This window comes from Ciconia boyciana, chromosome 2 (genome assembly GCF_034638445.1).
Source record: "Ciconia boyciana chromosome 2, ASM3463844v1, whole genome shotgun sequence".
Lineage (NCBI taxonomy): Eukaryota > Metazoa > Chordata > Aves > Ciconiiformes > Ciconiidae > Ciconia > Ciconia boyciana.
In genome coordinates, this window is record NC_132935.1 from 119,597,135 (window position 1) to 119,619,957 (window position 22,823).

Sequence of the window (22,823 nt, forward strand, 5' to 3'; positions counted from 1 at the left end):
CCTATGCCACCTCCAAAGAGTACACTGCAGCTGATTTCCTCGGCTCTGCAATAGAAGAAGATCAGAAGAAGAACCCATGGGTTCAGGGTCACTTTTGAAGATAGCATAGCTGCTGTGATGATGGGAGCCAGCTTTGCTCTGCCATGGATAGACTCACAGACTAATTCAAGTTAGGCAGGACCTCCAGAGGTCTCTAGTCCAACCCCTGCTCTGCAACAGGTTGCTCATGACCTTTCGCAGTCAAGTTTTTAATATCTCCAAGGCTGGGGAGTCCATGAAGTCTGTTCCAGTGTTTGATCACCTTTGTTTTTCCTTGTATCAGATCAACACTTCACTTATTCTAATCTTTACTTGCTGCATCTTGTCATATCCCAACATAACTTGGAGAAGAGCCTGGGCTCCATCCTCTCTGCACCCTCAGGCAGATGGTTAAAGACAGTAACAAGATCTCTTTTTCTTAAGGGCATTTTTCCTAGCAGCATACCTCAGTAGGCTCTTTCTGATCTGGAAATAACATACTGAATTTAGGTGAAACACAGAGAATTGTTTTCCCCTCTCATCTCTTTACTCCTAAGTCTGCCAACCCAATAGAGGTGTATGTGGACATACACGACTGCCCTGAGCAAGGTAAAAGTGTCTGGTCACAGAGGCAGAGGGTGAAGCCAGGAGGCAAACCTCATCCCACAGTGAGCTGTAACATGGCAGCATGTTTCTTCTTTAGAAGGCCAGTAGCAGCTGGGTATGGTTGTCCCTCCTATCCCTCTCTGCAGAGTTTGCTATGGCAGTGGTGGGAAAGCAAAGTGGGAATCATTTTGGTGGGAATCATTTTGGATCATTTACTGTTGCCATGATGAAGTTGGAGACCTTTGCCACAAGTGGGGCAAAACAAGGCTGAACACCTGAACCATCCCTCTCTGGGATGGGGTTAGCCTCGGAGCACTTGTGCCAGCTGTCAACCAGGGATTTGCTTTATGGCCCTTCCCATTTAGCTTTGTACTTGCTACATCACTTGCTTCAGAAATCCCTATGGCCTCCCCTAGCTTGCGGTTAATAATGTTTTCTGAGTGGGAGCAGAGCATGGTTGGTGACTCCCATTGATCTGAGCGACTGGCTGCAGTGCAGTTGTTCCTGCGGGGCAGGTGCCACCTCTCGGCTGTGTTTGTTGCAGCTTCATACCTACGTTTCTGTCTGCTTCAAGATGGAGCCCGCCATGGACTGAGAGAGGTGATGGGCCGTGAAGGCATGATCACTACGGGCTTAGAAAAAGCCATGCTTTCCCTTGCCCTCGTGTGCTCCCTGCGTGTTTATGAGAGTCATTCAGCCTGTGATTTCCTTCCTTGGTGTCTTCATGTCAAGTACCTGACACCCAGGGGATAGGGAGATAGCTGCAGCAGCTAAAACTATGGCTGTAGGGGGAGACTGAATTGTGAAGGCTTTTTAGGCAAAACTCTGCCCTTTTTTCAGACTGAGGCTGTTACATGTCTTGTCAGGTTGTCTAAGGAGGGAGGTCTTTCTTGAGAACCTGGTTGGCCTTGAAGGCCCTTGAATTCAGAGGCGGTTTTGTTGCTGCTAAACACTGGAGCAGAGAACTGTCAGTAAACCAGCTCTCTAGCAAGCATGCAAAGTAGGGCATGAAGCCCCTCAGCTCTCGCTTTCCTCCCACAGGACCCTGCTCAGCCCTCACTGCAGCAGTAAGGCATGGCAAGTGGTGAGGACCAGTGGTTTGGGACCACGCTGGTCTTAGCCTGAATTCACAACCGATGGGTCCTGGATCACCCGCAGTGCCAGCACGTGCAGCTTTGATGCAGCTTTCTCTGGCAGGGCTGAATTCTACCCTTTTCCCTACATCTAGCAATGAGTGATGGGCATTTCACTGGATTGCGTGTGCATCATGTCAAGAGCTTGAGAGCTTTCTGGAGTTTGGCTTCTGGCATGGCAGCTGCTGTACACTGTCCTGGCACTTCCCAGCTTGTGGTCTGAGCCTGGACTCACAGCAGGACGTGCCAGGGTCACACTCCATCCAGGGCTGTTTCCTCGCTTCTGTTTCCTTCTGCAATTTAATATATAACTTCTTGACACTGCTGGTGAGTGAGCCAACTAGGGAAGGCACCCTGCTGGACCTGTTGTTTGTGAACAGAGAAGGACTTGTGGGTGATGTGACGGTTGGATGCTGGGCATAGTGATCACAAAATGATAGTTTTCAATTCTTGGAGAAGTAAGGATGGGGGGTCAGCAGAACTGCCGCCTTGGACTTCTGGAGGGCAGACTTTGGCCTGTTTGGGAGACTCGTTGACAGAGTCCCTTGGGAGGCAGTCCTGAATGGTGAAGGGGTCCAGGAAGGCTGGACATTCATCAAGAAGGAAATCTTAAGGCGCAGGAGCAGGCCATCCCTATGTGCCGAAACACTAGTTGGCAGGGAAGAAGACTGGCCTGGCTGAACAGAGAGCTTTGGCTGGAATTCAGGGAAAAAAAGAATTTATGACGTTTGGAAGAAGGGGCAGGCAACTCAGGAGGACTACAGGGATGTCGTGAGGTTATGCAGGGAGAAAATCAGAAGTGCTCACTGGGGGAGGTCCCAAAGCCCAGCTGGAACTTAATCTGGCTACTGTCATAGAAGACAGTAAAAAGTTTTTCTTGTAGATGGGCATCACATTTGCTAACCTCCAGTCAACTGGGACCTCCCCGGTTAGCCAGGACTGCTGATAAAGGATTGCAAGTGGCTTGGTGAGCACTTCTGCCAGCTCCCTCAGTACCCTTGGGTGGATCCCATCCAGCCCCATAGGCTTCTGTGTGTCTAAGTGGTGTAGCAGGTCAGTAACCATTTCCCCTCGGGGCTTCATTCTGCTCCCTGTCCCTGTCTTCCAGCTCAGGGGCTGGGTACCTGGAGAACAACTGGTCTTACTTTTAAAGACTGAGGCAAAGAAGGCATTAAGTACCTCAGCCTTTTCCTCATCCTTTGTCACTATGTTTCTCCCCGCATCCAACAAAGGATGGAGATTCTCCTTAGCCCTCCTTTTGTTGCTAATATATGGTGTTGTGGTGAATGGAGTTAAATCCAGCTGGTGGCCTGGTCACAAGTGGTGTTCCCCACGGCTCGGTACTGGGGCCAGTTCTGTTTAATATCTTGATCAATGATCTGGATGAGGGGATCGAGTGCACCCTCAGTAAGTTTGCAGATGACACCAAGTTGTGTGGGAGTGTTAATCTGCTCGAGGGTAGGAAGGCTCTGCAGAGGGACCTGGACAGGCTGGATTGATGGGCTGAGGCCAACTGTATGAGGTTCAGCAAGGCTAAGTGCCGGGTCCTGCACTTGGGTCACAACAACTACAGGCTTGGGGAAGAGTGACTGGAAAGCTGCCCAGCAGAAAAGGACCTGGAGGTATTGGTTGACAGCCAGCTGAATATGAGCCAGCAGTGTGCCCAGGTGGCCAAGAAAGCCAATGGCATCCTGGCTTGTATCAGACATAGTGTGGCCACAGGACTAGGGAAGTGATCATCCCCCTGTACTCAGCACTGGGGAGGCTGCACCTCAAATACTGTGTTCAGTTTTGGGCCCTTCACTACAAGAAGGACATTGAGGTGCCGGAGCGTGTCCAGAGAAGGGCAACGAAGCTGGTGAAGGGTCTGGAGCACAAGTCTTATGAGGAGCGACTGAGGGAACTGGGGTTGTTTAGCCTGGAGAAAAGGAGGCTCAGGGGAGACCTTCCCGCTCTCTACAACTCCCTGAAAGGAGGTTGTAGAGAGATGGGGATCGGTCTCTTCTGCCAAGAAACAGGCGATAGGACAAGAGCAAACGGCTTCAAGTTGCGCCAGAGGAGCTTTAGATTGGTTGTTAGGAAACATTTCTTCACCAAAAGGCTTGTCAAGCATTGGAAGCGGCTGCCCAGGGAAGTGCTTGAGGCACCACCCCTGGAGGTCTTTAAAAAACCTGTAGTTGTGGTGCTCAGGGACATGGTTTAGTGGTGGACTTGGCAGTGTTAGGTTAACGGTTGGATTCGATGATCTCAAAGGTCTTTTCCAACCTAAACGATTCTATGATTCTATGGTTCATCTTCATGTAATACCAGCCCACACCATTAGGTTTTGCTCCAAAGCACCCATGAAATAGTGAGGGTAAATGAGTGGTCAGTGAAAATACATGGGTTTTTCCCTTTTGTCCTACAGCTGCCTGTGCTGCTTCGCATTGGCTGTGTTGGCTTGGTGTTTGCATGCAATGCGGTGATGTGGACGGTCTTTGCAAAAGCCTTGCGACTCTCTTCCTCCTCAGCGACTGCCTCTGTGACGGCGACAGCCTCCAACTTCATCTCTTCGGTGAGTAGATCCCTTCCCCAGGTGCTGAAGCCTGGAAGAGCACAGCGATGTGGGAACGGTCACACTGGACTTGACGAGTCGTCGCTCACCTCCCAGCGCAACCGGCATTGCTGGCCACAAAAGGGAGTCACAGGCAGACATGAAATGATTGTAGCAGGCCTCAGCTGCTCTGCCTGTTGTTCATGGCAGAGGCTGTAGGGCTTCTCTGGGTGGTGCAGAAGGAAGGGCACTGCTGCCCAGTGCAGTGCCTTGCAGCAGCTGTACAGTTTACTGAACTTTTCTAATTGCCAGTGAGAGCTGGGAGCTTTGCTTTGTTTTGCTTTTCCTTTGCAACACCTCACCTGTGACAAGCCAAAGCCACCCTAGCTGGCTGTGAAGATATACTGTCTCTAGTGACAGCAAGAGCATTTTCGACCTGCATGTTTTTTCTGCTCGATTTTCTCAGCAGCTGTCCACCTTGTTTCTGTGCTCCAACAGCTCTCAGCCAGCTCATGGTCATGTCCAAAACTCAAGTCAGCGGGGCCCCTTTTTATATCGACTGGAGCCGCCCAGTCGACTGGACATTTGGCTCCCGAGAGGTTCTGGGAAGGCAGCAAAGCACATGCACGTCTGCCAAAAAATCCTGTTTTAGGACCACAATCTGACTGTGCTTCCAGGCTGGGTAGGTCGTCACCGGCATCACCCGCAGCAGCTGTTTCTCTTGGTGGTCCCAGCAGGAGTTTCCTCAAGCAGTTTTTTTCCAGGTCAGCTCTCCCAGCAGAAGTCCCCGCAGCTCTGGCAGCACAGGAGGCTTTGGGGTGGCTTGGCCCGGCAAAGATTTGTCTCTTATCTTTTCCTTCAGGCCATCCTGGGCAAGCTTCTCTTCGGGGAGATGTGGACCACTCTGTGGTGGGTCGGCCTCACCATGACGCTCTGCGGCCTCCTGCTGCTGCACACAGCTGCGCCCCGGCCGGCATGGCTCCCAGCGGAGAAGAAGGATGCGTGATGGCTGCCCGAGGGGGCACGGCACCTTGCCACCCGTCCCCCTCGCCAGCCTGCCTCCAGCCACAAACCTGCTAACCCCTGCTGGCCTGCTGATCTGCCACCTTGCAAAGTCATGCTGGTCGCATCTTTCCCGGCAGGCCAGCGGTGGTGTGGTGGCAGTGACAGCCTTGGAGGGAGCTGGTCTGCTCTGAGTCAGTATTGTGGAAATCAGGGCCAGAGGCTTATCAGCTGCTCCTCCTCTTCACACCCTGCAGCTGCAGAGCTTTCCCAGTTCGGGGAAGGCTGAAAGTAAACATTGTGGCTGTGGAAGGTGCCTGTGCATCAGTACTTTTCCATAAGAAGACCCATCCCAAAATAGAAGAGCAATCAGAAGTAGACACTGAAGGCAGCTGATATTTCTGCTCTGCTGTTCCTGACTTTCCTCTCTGCCTTTTGAAATGGCCCCATGCCTGCCCCAAGCTTGTGCTGCCTGTAAGGCTGTGGAGCCTTTCATTAATTCCTTCAGCTTCCCCTGTCAGTCACATATACCTTTTAACTTGCCGTTTGTATCCGACACCTATAATTCCCACTTACCCATTCCTGACACGTTATTCACTGTAAGATTGCTGCTCTTTCCTTTAAACTCTTAACCAGGATGGGTTTTTCATCACCATTCCTGCTGTGTGTAGATCAAACTGTAATTTTGGGAGACTACAACAGGCTGCATGTGAACAGGCAGCGGCTTTCACTGGGGGTGTCCATGTTCAACACATCCCCATCCCCCCACTTAAGCTGGCAATTGGTTTAACGTTTCGTAAAATGGAGTTTCTCAAGCAACATTTTTTTTACACCTCTGGATAATGCTGATTTCCATTCGTGCGATGTAATCAACCAGATCACTGGTACCCACACATGCCAAATTTGTGTCAGTGATTACTCAGTGGTCAGGATGAGATGCCTGTCGACATGGTGCATGCATGAGGAATCATCATTTCTAAGGTATTGACTTCTTTCCCGTGCCCACACATCTTGTTTTACTTGGAAATTTTTTAGTTGCAATCCTAATCAAGAAATATAATGATGCCTGTAAATGTATGCATCGTGGTGGTGATATCACTTGTTTGCTCTGGGCTTGCCAGGTTGTCTCTGTCTTGTAACGACAGAAAGTGAGTCACAGTTGTGGCATGTGCAGCAAACCTAAGGACACATTTCTGCGAGCCTCCATATCAGAACCTGTCAGGTTTGTCATGACTGGCAGATCTGCGCCATGTCCAGCAGGAGCGTAAAAATAGACTTGCAGGTGGAAGTCTGCCACTGGAGTTGGATTTGTGCCTTTTCCTTCTTCATATCAGAAAGAAAAAGTCAGTGTCCGCCAGGAGCTGTTTGCTCCAAGTCCCCTGCTTCAAAAGAGTCTAACTCATCATGTCAGGCAGCCATGTCCCCAGAGGGACAATGCCTTTGCCTCTCCCCTCAGCGAGTTCATAAGTCTTCATAAGTCCAAAGAGAGGAGCTGCCTATGTGGTGGGGAAGAGGGCAGAGTGCTCTGAGTGCCTTTCCTCCTTACCAGCATGGGTGTTTGCACCTGGGGAGCTCTTTGGGTAGCAGCACAGATGGAAAGAGTGAGACACGTCCAGCTGCCTGGGAAGCTGGCACTTGATGTGATGACCCGGCATCCCTCATAGGTCTGTGGAGATGACAACTAGGAGCTATGTATTTCTAAATACATCAAGTCTCCTTAGACCTTCATACGTGATGGAGAAATAATGAAGGCTGCAAGCCTGATTTGTTTGCCCTTGGTATCAACTCTCAGCCAGCTGTAAGCTGTGGCCGCCTTTGCACGAATGGCAGAAAGACCAGGCTCTCTCCTCTCTGGTTAATTTGTCTGTTGCCCCTCCTCCTAACAAACCTTTTGGAAAGTTTTTTAACATGGACTATCTCAAAACTGACATTTCTTCATTACAGTCGTTGTTGGAGGTCAAGGTCTAGGAAATTACACATGTGCAGGAAGTGTGGGCGGTGTTTTACTTGGTGACTTACATTACTTTTAGGCAGGAGAACATAAACTAGGGCTGTAAACTCACTGTTGTAAATACTTGAAGGTGGGAGTGGAAACACGTGTTCCACCAATTCCTGTGGGAAGAAAAGATTGCCAAGCAGGGTGCGTTTTTTGGCAGAATCCCTCTCCTCTACGTACACAGGGTTTGGCCCACGTCTGCTGATGTTGCTTGTCAGCTTGGGGCCAGGGCTGCAAGGAAGGCTGCAATCACCGTACGGCAAAGCGATGTGCTTCTGGTAAATGGTTCATGTCCGGTCATCCAAAATGCAGCTGGAGGTGATCTCAAAAAGGGGGGCCGACATTTCCAAATTAAAACACTGTCCAAAGCTCAGTGGCTGAAATCTAATATTTACAGGTGTTTTAGACCACATACACACACAAAAAAGTGATGTGAGACTAATGAGCGAGCTGTGTTTGAAGAGTGAGTGGTTCAAATGTGGTGGACCTTGTAAGGTGGCTGAAGATGATGGCCAACCATAACACCTTAGTGTACCAAGGCAGAAGGTGGGTTACTCTTATGCGGGAACTACAGTAATGTGCTTGCATGGAATTTTTGCACACTTGAGCCGAGGTATTTTTAGAGAAGAGTCTCAGGCACACATTTCCACTGAAATTCCAGTGGAATACACTTTTGTTTGCACATCTCCCAGGTGTTGGCTATAATGAGTCTTTCCTGCACCTTCCCCTCCTTCTCAAACACAACCCTAATTTTTCAGCACTTTGTTCATCAGGTTTTCCTCAAGCAGGGCTATACCATGTCACGCTTTAAACGGTAGAAGGAGCAGGTGTGTGGTTAACAGCAAGGCTCACAATGTCACTTATGAAGATTGAAGTAAGTATTCTTGATTTAATGGTGGGAAGCATTTTGAAAAGTCTGTTGTATAAACCATGTCCAAGAGTATTATATTCTAAGGTAAATAATACCTTGTATACCCTTACAAGAAACAAAGCCAAATGAAATTATAAGCATTAAACATTAAACATATAACATCAACATTAAAGCATAGTTTGACTGATTAGATAAGGAGCTATACAGAAAACCTGACAACCTCGTTGTCATTGACGAAGAGCCACTGAAACTTGGAAGGTTTGTACAATATCTTGGTCTCAGCATGTATCAAAATAACTTGAAGGACAGTATGTTTGCCCAAGTGATAGGTAGTAGAAGTAGATGCAATGAGATCAGTAGATTGTTCTGCTGAGTTTGGTATATTTAAAATTTCCAAGGAACTTGATTCAGTGCCCTGTGTTGACCCTTCAGAGACCTTAAATACTGATCACATTGCAAGGGTGTCACACACACACTTAATTCCACTAAAATGTTGCAAGCGGTGGGATGTGTTCGAAGAAGGAAGTCATGGTGACAACACACCCTAAGAGTGGTGCCTTGGCTTTGACCTTGGCTGTCACAGAAAAACCATGAAGTTATGAATAATGGGTACTAATCCTGATGTGTTTGTGTTGCCAGGTGTTCTGCTCACCTTCTGCAGAAGAGCAGCAGCAAGCCTTCATTTTGGAGGTTTGAGAGCTGTGGAGGGGAGTTGTGCAGGGTGGGCACTTGTCCACAGCAAACCATGCAGTGCCTGCAGCTCACTTGGTCTCAGAGAAAAATCTGGGGTGAGCTCAAGTCAGTGGTAAAAGCCTTCCCAGGAGAGCCAGGAGTTCGCCTCTAAAAATCAAGTGTGGGGGGTGTTGCATCATGTCACTTTTTAAAGGAAAGGATTGCAAGAAGACATTTCTGAAAATGTGGTCCTGAGGAAGAAACAAAGTATTTTAGACTGTAAAGCAACGCCTTCTAGCTTCAGGTGGAAGATGGTTGTTGGGCTAGGTGTTACAGTGCCCTTTCTAAGGCAAGTCTGTTTCTAGATACTTTAGCACCCAGAGAGGCGGCAGAGTCTCCACCCATGGAGGTTTTCGAGGCTCAGCTAGACAAGACCTCAACTGACCCAACCTAGTGTTGGTGGCCATCACATCTGGGCAGGAGGTTGGACTTTTTGTGACCTATGGATGGATTTCATGAGCAACACCATCTATAACTGAAGCTGGTTTGCCCTTTTGCCTCCAAGTTTGGCAGTTCCCATTAAATGCTGCTGTGCCACAGAAAGGAGGTTCCTGCTTGAGACACCATACAGACCTAGGCTACCAGAGGCTTGTTGGCCAACCACAGAAATCATAACAGACACTTAGATATGCATTCGTAGCCTGAAAACAAATGCATTGTTATCAAAGGAGAAGGAGCCCACCGTACTTAGCTGCTGATAATGAAGTGCTTTGTGTATTTGAACCTTTGCTGGTTGAGGAAACAGCCTGCTGCATGCAAAGCTAGCAGTGGCTCCCGGAGCAGGGTAACGCCAGCCAGCTGCAGCAGCCCAGCATGGGGTTACCAAAGCACTGGGAAGCCAGGACCTTGCAGTGCTCCATGCCGTAGCTGCATGCAGCACCACAGGAACCCATGTCCAGTAGCAGCATTTGACAGAACACTTTTTGCCCTGCTGAGCAACCAACCAGCCACTCTGTTCACTCTCCAAGGAAACTTTTTGTTTTCTGTAACCCTCTTGGTTGTTTCAATTTTTCTGCTGGGTTTAAGGAAAAGTGGCTGTGAATGGCTGTACTAATTGCCAAGACTTCCTAAGCAGCTCCCCAGGGCTACTGCATGCCCTTGAAGTCCTGAGGGATTGCTGGTGCTGGGTTAATGTGTGGCGAGCTCCTGGGTTGGGACTCCCACTTTTGCTGGGGGAGATGATGCACGCCGTGCTCACCCTGCACACGTCTTGCATGGCAGTGAGGCTCCGCTGCGACGACAGAAATAAGTGGGAGGGGAGGACTGGGAAGAGTGGTAGTAAGTGGGGTGTGGCAGATGGTACCACTGGTTTTTGGAGGCACGTACATTTTGAACCCATCGCTCAATCTCCCTTGGCTTGGAGGCCGCTACGGGCTGGGATTTCATCTCACCTGTGGCAGCTGGGGCTGGGGCTTGGCCACATGAGCAGTTCGCCACCTCCCCAGACAAAAGTGGAGCCTCTTCTTTTTTGCAGCAAGAGATAGGAGTCGAACGATTCTGCTTGGCACCGTGACCTGGTGCATGTGCACAGTCTGAACATCAGCTAGGGCTTTACACCTAATTGCTTTCAGTGAGTTAAGGCAATGCTTAGAGAGACATGAGCAGTGCCCCAGGGAAGAATGAGGTATTACAAATGCCACATTTCCCACTGCTAAGTGACTGTTTCCTCATCCAGAGAGGAGGTAGTTTGAATGACTCATTCCCTTCAGGACACTCTTGAGTTAGGCAACTCACAGGCATGGCTCTGCCAGGAACCAGGGCTGCATGAAAACGCTTCCTAAGAAACTCTGGTGGGCATGGAGCTACTCCAGCTGCCTACCAAGGCGAGGGTATCTCGTGCTGCTGTGAAGGGTGCTGGCCTGGATGCTGCGAAGAGGGGTGAGCGGGAGTATGCTGGCTTGGTTGCCTTTCAGGACAAATAACCACAGATCCCTGCCCTCAGTCAATCCCACCATACCAAGGAGGCTCCCGCATGTGACATCCACATGTCCAGGGGTGGGTCAAAGCCTTTGCACCCACTGTGCTTTGGGTCTGCTCCTGCGTGCCACGTGAGCTGGGTCTCCAGCACTGGGCAGGACCGGCTCCTTCCTCCAAATCCCACTGGTCTGGGAAGGTTTTCCCTTCCCATCACATAGCGATTTCAGTCGCGCTGCTGACTGGTGGGGATGCAGCATGGCATAATCTGACCTGTAGTCTGTAGACTGTTTACATCTATATGTATATGGACACAGACACCCACACAGACAGATGGGAGAAGCTGTCGCACCACCCCTGCAGAAAAAAAATGTTACTTGAAGACACTGGCATGCAAGTTTCTGTTTTCTCACTTAGACACGTGCAGCCAAACACATATCCTGTAGGTGGGAAAGTATTCTGTCAGTATTTTCCTTGTTCTCTGAAGCTGTTTTTAATACATGGATAAACTGTTTTATCCCTGATTCAATATTTGTGCTATTGATTTCCTTGCCCTTACCATTTATTTTTTGCAGCCCGCTTTTGCTTTATTTTTCCTCATACCTTTTCATATTGTTTGCTTGAGGTGTAGTCTGTGGATACGTGTCCACACTGCAATCAGTCAGTGTGGTCAGACATGCACACTCGAAGTTAGTTCATGGGTCAGTGGCAGTAGGGTGGATACGGCCGTGGAGTAACTGCACCCACCCCGCTGGACCCTTTCCAAGCACACACTGCGGGCTGCAGGGCTGCACGGTGGGAGAGGGTCCTTCTTCCCATCTTGGGTCTCTTGATAGGGTGGGACGAAGGTGTGAGGAAGGAGTTAGCAGGCTAGGAGCGTTCAGTGTGGAAAAGAGAGGGTGGTGGTTTGTAACAGGGGCTGAGAAGACCGTGAGTTGCGTGGAGAAAGTAAGCTGGCGTAGCTGTTGACTGTCTCCTCTACCACAAGGACGGGGGCCGCAAGGGAAGCTAGCAGGCAGCAGCTTCAAAGCCAGAGGAGCTTCCTTCTCCTACGTTGTGTCATTCAGCTGGGGAACTCCTGCCCGTGGAACACAGCAGATGCTGGCAGGTTCGTTGGGTTCAAAAAGGAGGCAATTTTATTAAAAACGAAAGCTGCTGTCTGGAAGAAGTGACACAATGGAGATCTTTCTTTTGTAATTTCTTGCACAAAATTCTAAATTTTGCTGAGAAGCAGAAGTACCTTATAATGAGTCATTTTAGTCCAATACACAATAATCTTCTCGGCACTGGAGCATGCTTATTTTGGTGTTCCCAGTGCAACAGTTGTACCAGAGTTGAGGGTCAAGCAGTCACAGTACCAAAGTCCCAAGTTCAACCTTTACACATAGTTGCACCCTGTATCTAGAGTGGTTTTGCAATTTTGCCTCTTGCATCTCAACCAGGGAAGGAGAAAGGGATCTTGAAAAGCAACCAGAAAAGATATTTTAACATTATAGCATTTTGGCTTGCTGTTAAAGCAGTTCTGTATTTTTCCAAGATGGCCTGGCCTAAAGCCTCAGTTTCCTGTGATGACCACTGGATTTCTCTTTCAGGGCAGGGAAAGTGTAGGGATCACAAGACCATAAGCTGGCATTTGGTATATGTGTAGTTGTGGTCTCTGTTTCATCTTTGTCTTTGCCTTCTTCAGAAGCAGTCTCCCTGGGTGGTGCTGGGCTGGGCACAGAGCAATATGGCTTTCATTCCTTCTGGAAGTAAATGCCCAAAGCTAGTCACCTACATCCTTAACTTGAGGTCCAAAAACCCCCTTTCAAGGTTCAGTGAGAAGGAAACAATGGAATTTCTGTAATAATTTTATTGGCATCAATCACTTCTCTGGTATTTGCCTGTGAGAAACTCATTACCAGGTAGCTGGGGCCAGATGACTTGGAATCAGTTAAGATCTGGGCTTGGCCATCTTGCCTCAACCCCTCATATCCAATTGCCTGCCACAAGTTGGCTCATGTAAGATTAGAAGAATAGCTGCCTGCTGGGAACACAGGATGCCCTTGGGATGTAGCTGACCGGCCACGGTCACTGCCCATGGTTGGTGTACATGAGTGAGAAGTGATCAGACCAATGCTCCTTTCAGAGTAACAGCAGCACAACATGTCAGGGTCATTACATGGATGAGCTGCGTCTCACTACTAGGAAATTCTTAATGACCAAGATACAAGCGTAATGAAATGGTGAGGGGAGGACCAATATAGCACCTCGAATAAGGTCCAGCTCAAAAGAGCTGGACCAGACCCTCGGCTGTTCTCCGTCTGTGCATTTTTTTTTCTTTTTATCCCCCCAAGACTTCTCATTACTTATCGTTCCCTAGGCTGTGATTCAGGAAGGACTCAACACAACACGTACTAGATGGTACACGTGGGAGCAGTCCTGCTGTGGTCAGTGGAAGGCACCTTCTCGCCGTGGTGCCCCTCAGGACCCAGACCTGGGCTGTATGTGTGTGTACCTTGGCGGATGCACCGCTCACCCCTTGGCACCTTGGAGCAGCTTTGCAGGGCAACTGGAAGGATTAGTTCACCTTTCCAGAGTGCCGAAAAGGAAGCCTGTGGTGCTTTTGATCTGTGTTTCATTTTGAGTGTTACTCTGACTGGACATACTAAAAAAAGGACAAAACAGAAGCAACGTGAAGCCTTCGATGATTATAAAAAATGCAGGTCGGTACATTACCATTATAAAAGGCAACTTCTCCCCAACTAGACATGGGGCTGCAAGTGAATAAAACTGTAAAGCTAAGGATTGTGTTGCACTTCATGTCCTTCCTACTTGGCATTGATATCTGTGGCTATGCTTTGGAAGTTTTACTTGTTCTTGTCATTTTAGATACACAAAATAAACAAAACCTGAGACAAAGGGCAAGCTTGTAAATAGGGGAGCAGCTACTAGGCAATTCTGATTTTATTTATTTGCATTTTATTACCTTCTTATGCCAGCTAATAAGGTGACTTACCTTGCAGCAGATAGATGCAGATAAGGCTGATAGCCTCTGGTGTCTGATTTTGCAAGCTGGGAAGTGAGTCACTGAAGTTATTGGTAATAGGCTGGAGATTGCCTGTGAAAAAAATATCATCTCCTGCTCCTGTTAATTAGAAGAGTATACTTTTATGAGATGGATTGAAACAATTAACTGTTGTAACTGTTTGGGAAAAAAAATTCAAAAGGCCTGGTATTTTTCGTAGTTTCACCAAGGAGGAGGAAAAAAAGCCACGCTGCTGAACCACAGCCAGCCACTCTGGCCAGCAAAGACAAAAGGAGATTTACCTGTAGGAAGGACAGCAATCACCTGCTCACAACATGAAACAAGCTGAAACCATGTCTTTGAAAAATGTTCCTGCAGTTTAAGTTGAAATCCCTTTTCTCGGACCTTGCCAGCAACTCTCTCGGTGGGTATTACAGTTCCATGACCTTTCCTGTCAGGGCAAGCTTGTACGAGCCAGGGGAGGAAACTCATGTAGGAGTGTTATACCATATGCCAAGTTTAGTGCCCTTGAATTGAGATACTACCAGTGCATAGAGAAAGATAATGGGAGCAGGCAAGAGCAGCAGCTGCACAAAGTGAAAGGAGAACTTGAAAGCTAGATGCGGTCTACTGGCATAAACAACAAATTCCTGTAGACAGTGAAAAGAGCAGCCAGCTTACAAGATGAAGTAGGTTCATGGCAGGGCAGAACCCCCACCCATCTAACTTCTACACTCTTTCCTTGAACTCTGAGGTTCAAAGTGAGGGTCAGAACATGTGTGCTGTTGAAATCAGCCTTTTGCAAAACCTTCTAGGACTGGAAATGTGTCTGTTCCTGATGAATACATGCCCTTCCTCCACCACTGACCCTCCAGCACGCACATACATAAAGTTTTTTCAGGAGCAAAGCATCAGCGACATCAACCCGTTCCTGTTTGCAAAAATATGTGTTTTGCTATAGGACTACTGTGTCAACACAATTTAAGCTGCCTCCAACCAAGCATGGAATTATATATATATAACAGGTTGAGACTGCATTAGAAAGCTACTCTCAGTGCCTTCAGATGAAGTGGATTACTCTGTTGCTGCAATTAAGTTGAAACCAATAATTACATCGTAAATGTTCAGATTACATGTATTATTGGTTATGTTATTGTACCGACATTCCACGTATACTTTACTTCATTCCATGCTGGTTCTAAACAGAAATGTCTTTCAGCTTCCAGGAGGAAAGAAATGCAGAGTAAAAGCAACGCTGAAAGGTAAATTGGGGTTGTAGTGTTTTTTTCAATAGTGAAATATGTACTTGCCAGCACATTGTCTGGTGCTGAATGGTGAGTGATGCTCTGTCTACTAAGAACACAGTTCAGATGTTCATACAGATGTCCTGCGAGATGATACATGTGTACTGAACCGTTGGTACCCTGGAATGCACTAGTCATGCTCTCACGTAAGGACACCCAACATACACCCACCAGCAAGCAGTGACATGTCCGAAGGGTGGGATCTGCTAACTCAGCACCTAGCTTGAGCACCAAATGAAACAGTCCTCCCAAAGTAAATACCTAGTTACCTGAATTGATGGAAAAACATTGGTGCCTTTGAAGGCTTCCACAGGGACATCTTGTTTAGGGAGATCCTACATTTACATGCGCCAGCCTTGCAGACCGAATCCTTCCTTGCTGGACCCTGGGCTGCTGCCGTGAAGGGAGGCATCGGGGGGCTAAGGCTGCTCCCATGGCTAAGCCGCCTCTTCATTTTTGGGTATTTGGGGACACGTTTGTATCTCTTTCTGGCCACTGTGCCCATGTCACTGTTGGCCTGTGCCACCAGCTCTCCCCTCTGTGGGGTAGACTCATCTCTCCATCTTTGGTCACTCCAAGGACCAGGGTGGCAGTGGGGCACATTGGGGTCCAGCCACCTCTTGGGCAGAGACCTTTGGTACAGCTGTCAGCAAAGAGCAGCCAGCGAATGGCTTCTGACCCGCTACATTTCTTGCTCCTCCTGGACATGGCCTGTTTCTCCTCTTTCCCACCCAGTGCTCCCGCTGGGCTATCTCCCCCGGCATCCGCCTGACCCCACGGGGAGGGAGCCAGCACCAGGATCCTTGGGCTTTCCAACCCTTGCATGTAAATGCTGACTTTTAGCCCACAGCTTCAAGTGTTTCTGTCCCAAATGTGATGATAAAAATCTCATTAACTTCAAAGAAAGTCACACTGCTCCTAATGGGGAACTCTGTTTTCCCAAGGATTAAATGTTTGTGGGCTGCCTTGTAAAGTTAGCCCTCGAGTTGCAGTCCTGGTGACCTGGATATTAGGGCATAGGTGCCTTCTTGTTACTCATCTAGCCCAGGTTTGTCAGTGTTTGTCAGTGAAGGGTCTGTCCACTTGTCATCTGATTGTGCAAATCCGCCTTCCATGTGAGTTGGGATTTCAGTTTTGCTGTTTTTTTCAGGGTCTGACTACGTGCATAGGGAGTTGCAGTAATTTTTTTCCATGGGAACTTCCTTTCTCTAAACACCTCCCCTTGGCAGTGGACCTGCTGACACCTCACACCAAGACACTGATAAAAAGGGCAGCCCGTCTTCCTTCTCCACACTCAGAAGCGAGTGGCAGAGGCTACTCAGGAGCTCCGAAGCTGCTGGCATCACAGGTGCCTCGGGTCGAAACGCTGACAAGAACCATGAGCGATAACGCTGGTGAGTTTTTAACGCTTGATACGATAGCCTATGTTAGATGTGCAGTTTGGCAGGTCTCCTGTGGGGAGGACGGCAGCTCCAGTGGAGGTGGAGGGTTTCTCACCCCTTGGACCGCTGTGGGTGGCACCTGGGGAAAGGGGTTTCGGTGCTGCCATTGCTCACGAGGGATAGGTTTGCTCTGGCTGTGCAAATTCTGGTTTTGACGGATTGGTAAACCAACTGAAAAATGCAATGCACTTTTCATCACTTTTCATTAACCTGTAGACATCTGGCTCTATTGGTGATAAAAGGACAGAAACACAGCTTTTCTAAACTTGTTCTGTATCAAGGTGAAAGGAATTTCTCTCTTTCAGGCTACTTAATCATGTAGAATATTGCTCTTTAGTGATCGCTGATACCGTCTGACAGATGTTTCAAAATAACTGAAAAAAGGATTTATTTGGACTTGAGCTCTGTCCCGTGGACATCCTGCCTGCTCTATTGTCAGGAGATCCAGCACCTACCTAGAAAGGTGCCTGAGTCACTCCTGTAGCAGCTGCTAAACCACCACCGCTGGCTGTGCTCCTGGGGCCAGCCCAACCCCAGGATGCCCAAAACCCCTGGGATTTGGGGCGTAGCTGAGCAGCCCTGCAGGCAGGCTGGGTGGTGCTTGCAGCAGAGCCAGGAGCAGGTCTCCACAGCCGTCACGAGGGGAAGGGTGTCCTGACACCGCTCCGAGCCCCTCCATTTCACACCTCCGTAGTCTGGGTGTGGATGAGCTGATTTTCCAGGAAGTCTCGGATAGCAGCATCTTTGGGATGTGATCTCACGTCTCTGGGATGTGAGAGAGTGTTTGCTGGAGGTTGGGCAAGGATGAGGAGTAAATGTAGGTGTCCAAATTTTGCTCTCTCTTGCAAAACTACGGTTCTCATCCCTCTTCCTCCTGTCCTTCTGAGCAGCCCTTATTCCCACTGAAGCCAGGCATGCCATAAATGCTCTGCTCCGTATTAATATTTTTTTAAACCCCATCACCTCATCCTCATGGAAAAAAGGCCCCAGATGCTTACCACTGCAAAGCCCTCATATCCCCACTTTTGTTCTGGGTGATCGCTGTGCTCTCGAAGCTCTGAACATCTTCCCAGGAAGGTAGCATGCGATGGGGCCAGTGGGTTAGTGTAGGAATGAGTTCTAGAAGGGATAAACCATGGAACCAGGAGATAAAAATAAAAGTACTGTCTTGAAATTTCTTCTTAAAAAAGGAAAAACTTATCTGGCAGGATTTGGGTTTGCTTCTGGCCTGCCCCAGGAGCGAGCGCAGCCAGGGCTGCCTCTTGCAGCTCGAGCCTCCGTCCCATGAGCGGGCACGTTCTCAGCGTGCCCAGCTCTGCTATAAATCATTCATTCCTGTGTTGGCAAACCATGGCACCTGCAGGCAGCCGGGCACGGGGCGTGCGGGTGCCCGGCCCCGTGCCCCTGGCAGGAGGCAGAGCGGGAAGCCGAAAGTGGCACATGGGGGCTGCCTGGGGAGGGTGGGCTGCGGCCAAGCCTCCTCAGACATGGCGACAGGCGCGTCACCGGCTCGCTACGCAGCATTTCTTAGCACGGGACACCACGCCAGCCGGATCACAGGGTATCATAGGTGTATTTGCACAGGAGTAAGTGCAGCGCGATTGACAGGCAGTGCTCACAAGGACAGGTCTTTGGCACCATGCTCTGCACTGTCAGGGCATGTTCCAGGGCAGCTGTTCTCTGCGGTTTTTCTCTGTGCATCCTCAACATAGGTGATGTCCAGAAACAGGGGATGGAAATGCAGTCCCTAAGTTAGGAAATGCTGGAAGGACGGATTCCCCAGGGCCCTTTCCCACAGCCATCCTATGCATTCAGCTCCCACATCCCTCCAAAGACCTCTCCCATCAGGAGACCTCTCCCCTCTCCCAGGGCTGTTTTCTGGTAGCTTCTCAGCCCAGCACCATCAGGAACATGGTCAAGCAGCTTTGGTGGCTGGAGATTTGTAAATGCTGAGGAAGACTCACTTCCCCTTTGTCATTTTTGAGAGGGTTAAGCAATTTCAGCTGAACATTTTTGATGTATACACACGTGTACCCCCCGTCACGCAAAACATCAGCCCGAGGTTGGCATTTGGCAGGCAGTAAGGAAATAAAAAACACTCAAAAATGAAATCAGTTAATGAAAGGTGATGGTCAATTTTAAGTCTATTTGCTGTACCACTAATAACTGTTACGTAATTAAGATAAATATGTTTTCTATAGTTACTAAGAAGAAATACACAGATGTAGTAATCTGGTGGAGAGGGCAGGCAGTTCAGTTTACTCAAGGCTGCAGTTGCTGCCCAGCACAGGTCGCAGCGGGAAGCGTGCCACTGATTTCAGCCTGCCCTGGACCCAGCCCTGCCTGCGGCATCTCTCATGCCACAGCAGCTACCAGCAGATTTCAGCCTCTTCGATGTTAGGGATGGCTCATGTCAATACTCAAGTTAGCATGGTTGCCCCATACTGTGCAAATCTGTCAAAACGTATTGTGAACTAATTCCTTCAACCATTATGCCTTTGCCAATGCCTTGCTAATTTTTAAGTTACCATCAGTGGTTTTAAATTTCCTGGCTCTCCCACATCTTCATCTGAATCACTCATGAGCCAAGTGCTTTTAAGGTATTGTTAATTCCTCATTAACAATCCCTAATTGTTAATCTTTTAACACAGAATTTGTCCTTTAAGGATATTTAATGGGCAGGTACAAGACGTGTTAGACACTTGCAAAGAAATATAGCTGGGCCATGTTCTGGCATGCTCCGGCTTTCCCTGTCACACCTGGGCAGCTTGCCAAAGCCCGACACAGTGATCCCCAAATCCCCATCTTTATTGAAAGCTGAGAGCTTTCTCTTTGCTCAAGCTTTGCTCAAAGGCTTCACTCTTTACTCAAGCATAGCACCGGGTTGTGCCTCTCAGAGCCCTGCTCCTATTCCGCAGCCCCGAGCCCTTTTCCCAGCCCCGCTCCCATCAGGAGTTGCAGGAGGGGAGTGCAGCCTGGGAGACAGTGATTTTAAATGCTGTGTCCTACAAAATCAACTGCTGTGTTGAGAATGAATGGGAGCGAGGCACCTGGCAGGGACTCTTGCTGGAGTCCAAAGCTGTGCTGAAGTCAAACAGCAAAAGCACCAGGTGTGAAGGGGGGCAGAGCGCTGCCCCCCACATTTAGCATCCCCCTAGATGGGCAGCATCTCTGCAGCACAGCTGGCTCCTGGCCCCCCCAGACCTTCCTTTAGTACTTGGGCTGTAAGAGAAACCAAGTCCTTGGGAAAAAAAATTTTAAAACCTGCAAAGATTCACATATGCAGACTTCCATAAGAGGTTGATTAATGGCACTTGTGATATTATTTGGGAGTAATTTTTGAGGGGAAAATATAAAGAATCAGCTTCAGAGTCCTGAAGAGTCCTATTTCCCAGACTCATGACATCCCAGAGACACTGGGGATCTCAGCAATTGAGGGGAGCCAAATTTCAGCACATTCAGTTCACTTCCAGCTTGACTGTGTATGCTGCATTTTGTAAGGAGCAATTAAAGCTACTGTTAATTATTATTTGATAACATGAAGGATGTGTTCAATGCTAATATAAGGCTAGTCTTTGACCAGAGAGAAATATCCTGAGATAAAATCACAACAATGAGGTTTAATTTTTAAGCTGCCCTGTGCTAGCTGGGGACTGCCTGGGAGCATCACCTCTGAATGTGCCTTGGCAAGCAGAGCTTTCTTCACCTGTCCGTATTACTACTACTACTGTTGTTTAATACCTGGAATAACAAAGAAACATTTGTAATACTCAAGGAGCTGATGAACCATGCGCTCAGCAAGGCACAGGCATGCAGCAAACAGGAGCTGCTGTCACAGCCTTGGCTTTGACAAAGTGCCACCAGCAAAGCAGCTGAGCAGATGGGGGCAAAGAGGAGAGGGCTCAGAGACATGGCAGGACCATGGGCACTGCCCATGGGGATGCTGTGGTGGTCAGGACCTTTGGTGGGCTCCCACGCGAGATGTTCAGGGGAGCGGAGCTGCCCCACAGCAGCTATGGGGATGGGATGCAGATGTGCTGTCCGCTTTCCACTTTCGAGGGGGAAGTAAGACTTTCGCAGAAGCAAGACTTTCAGTATTGCAACAGAACTTGCAGTCATGCCATCTTCCTGGCCCGTGGTGGGCTACGGAGCTGGCTCATGGCTGCTGGCCCCCCAGCCAGCTGGCAGCGTGCATGGGCAGGCAGCGGGCCAGCAGACGTGGATTTCCAAACCAGTGAGATCCCATTTGCAGCCTTCTGGCTGCTGAGGAAGCAGCCCCAAGGACACACGGTGGGCAGCTGCCCATGCATAGAGGTGCTGGCATGCCGGCTGGATGCCTGGTGGCTGGCAGGGGCAGAAATCCTCACGCTACATCTCCTACTGCTGCCACCTCCCTAAGCTGCTCATTCCCCACTCATTCCCCAGGGCCACCTCAGAGGTCAGACATCCCTCAGACTCGCTGGGTGGCAAGGCAGGGAGGCAGAGGCACGCCGCAGCAACCTGGGGCCAGTCGGAGGGCGAGGCAGGGGCTCGTCCCTGCTTCAGGTGGATTGCTGCAGCACGCTCACCACCACCAGCCTCCGTAACCCATCCCAGCAATATGACTGTCTATATACATATAGTAAGAATTTATATTATAGTATAGTATAGTATATTAATAATATATTTTTATATGATACGATGTAGCAAGTGATAGGACGAGAGGAAATGGCCTCAAGTTGCGCCAGGGGAGGTTTAGACTGGATATTAGGAAATTTTACATCACTGAAAGGGTTATCAAGCATTGGAACAGGCTGCCCAGGGAAGTGGTTGAGTTGCCATCCCTGAAAGTATTTAAAAGACATTTGGATGAGGTGCTTAGGGACATGGTTTAGTGGTGGTCTTGGTAGTGTTGGGTTTACAGTTGGACTCGATGATCTTAAAGGTCTTTTCCAACCTATACAATTCTGTGATTCTGTGATTCTATGATATGATATGATATTATATTATACTATGTTTGTATATAAACTATATAAACTATAAATATATCAAAATTTATATAAACTATAAAAATTATTTTTATATATTTATATATTATATATTTCTTATTTTTTTATTTATTATTTTTATATATTATATATATTTTTATATATATTTTTATATAAACTGTTATACCATCCATTAACTTTGGCGATCCTTGGTGTGATTCCTTGTGCTTAGACCACTGGACACTTAGATGTTTTGATGACCCACAGGGCTCCATTAAGAAGAAGAAAACTGTCTTTACTGAGCAATTTAACTTCAACCCCCTTTTCTTTTTTCTTTCTCCCTCTCTGCTAACGGCTTTCCAGGGACCGATCTGAAGGTCACTGGGATTGACTTTCTCAAGAGCCAGAACTCCCGCCTGCACCACACGGATGCGTACAACATCAAGAACCTGGTGGTGCGGCGTGGGCAGGCCTTTCAGCTCCAGCTCAGCTTCAGCAGGGAGCTGAAGGCTGCCGACAAGCTGTCACTGCGTTTTGGCATTGGTAAGCGGGTCCCTCCTCCGCGGCCGTCGGGCAAAGCGGTAGAGCCCCGGCAGCCTTTGGCTGCCTGTTCCTGCTGCCCGGCACTGCGTGGTCATTGTAGACCCATGCAACCCCCCCGCATTTCATGTTGGGTTTTTTTGCAGGCGAAAATCCAATGAGAACCAGGGGGACCCTGATGTCGCTGAACCCGAGGCAAGAGCCGGACCCCAACGGGTGGCAAATCTCCATAGTCAAGAACAGCGGCAAAGAGGTAGAACCCGCGGGCTGTGCTCCCACACAGGGCAATGGTGGAGGGCAGCAACACTGAGCCCGCTGGGAGCGATAGATCAAATCTTCATACCGCTGTCCTGCTTTCCCTTAGCCCTGTAATTTTAGGTGGGCAGCGGCCTTGCCTTCTTTAATTCATTGCTCCCCCACTGCGCACGCAGGATGCACCCCATCCCTCTTCCCCCACACGCATCCCACGGCCACTACCTTCGGTGCTTGTGCTGAACTTGCGCCGTGGCTCTGGCCACAGTGGAGGGTCCATCATGCCATCTCTCCTTGTCGCCTCCCCAGTGCCTGCTGTCTGTCACCAGCTCGCCCAGTGCCCCAGTGGGAAAATACACCCTGAACGTGAAGAGTGGGACTAACATTTACAAGTCCGAAAACAATGCTGTCTACCTTTTGTTCAATCCTTGGTGCGAAGGTGAGTGGTCCCACAACCAGGGTTGATAATTCCTGCTCCCAGGGAAGTCTCTGAGGGAGCTTTTCCT

At 48.9% G+C, this 22,823-nt stretch overlaps 1 protein-coding gene across 1 annotated transcript in view; it reads left to right on the forward strand.

Annotated features, from left to right (window-relative positions):
- The window catches only part of TGM4 (transglutaminase 4), a 35,072-nt gene that overhangs the window by 2,746 nt on the left and 9,503 nt on the right, over positions 1-22,823 (forward strand). Inside the window, exons 2-6 of the mRNA XM_072853780.1 lie at positions 4,165-4,311; positions 16,267-16,510; positions 21,889-22,068; positions 22,212-22,318; positions 22,627-22,756. Of these exons, the coding sequence (XP_072709881.1) occupies positions 4,165-4,311; positions 16,267-16,510; positions 21,889-22,068; positions 22,212-22,318; positions 22,627-22,756 (808 nt within the window). The remainder of the gene's footprint in view (positions 1-4,164; positions 4,312-16,266; positions 16,511-21,888; positions 22,069-22,211; positions 22,319-22,626; positions 22,757-22,823) is intronic.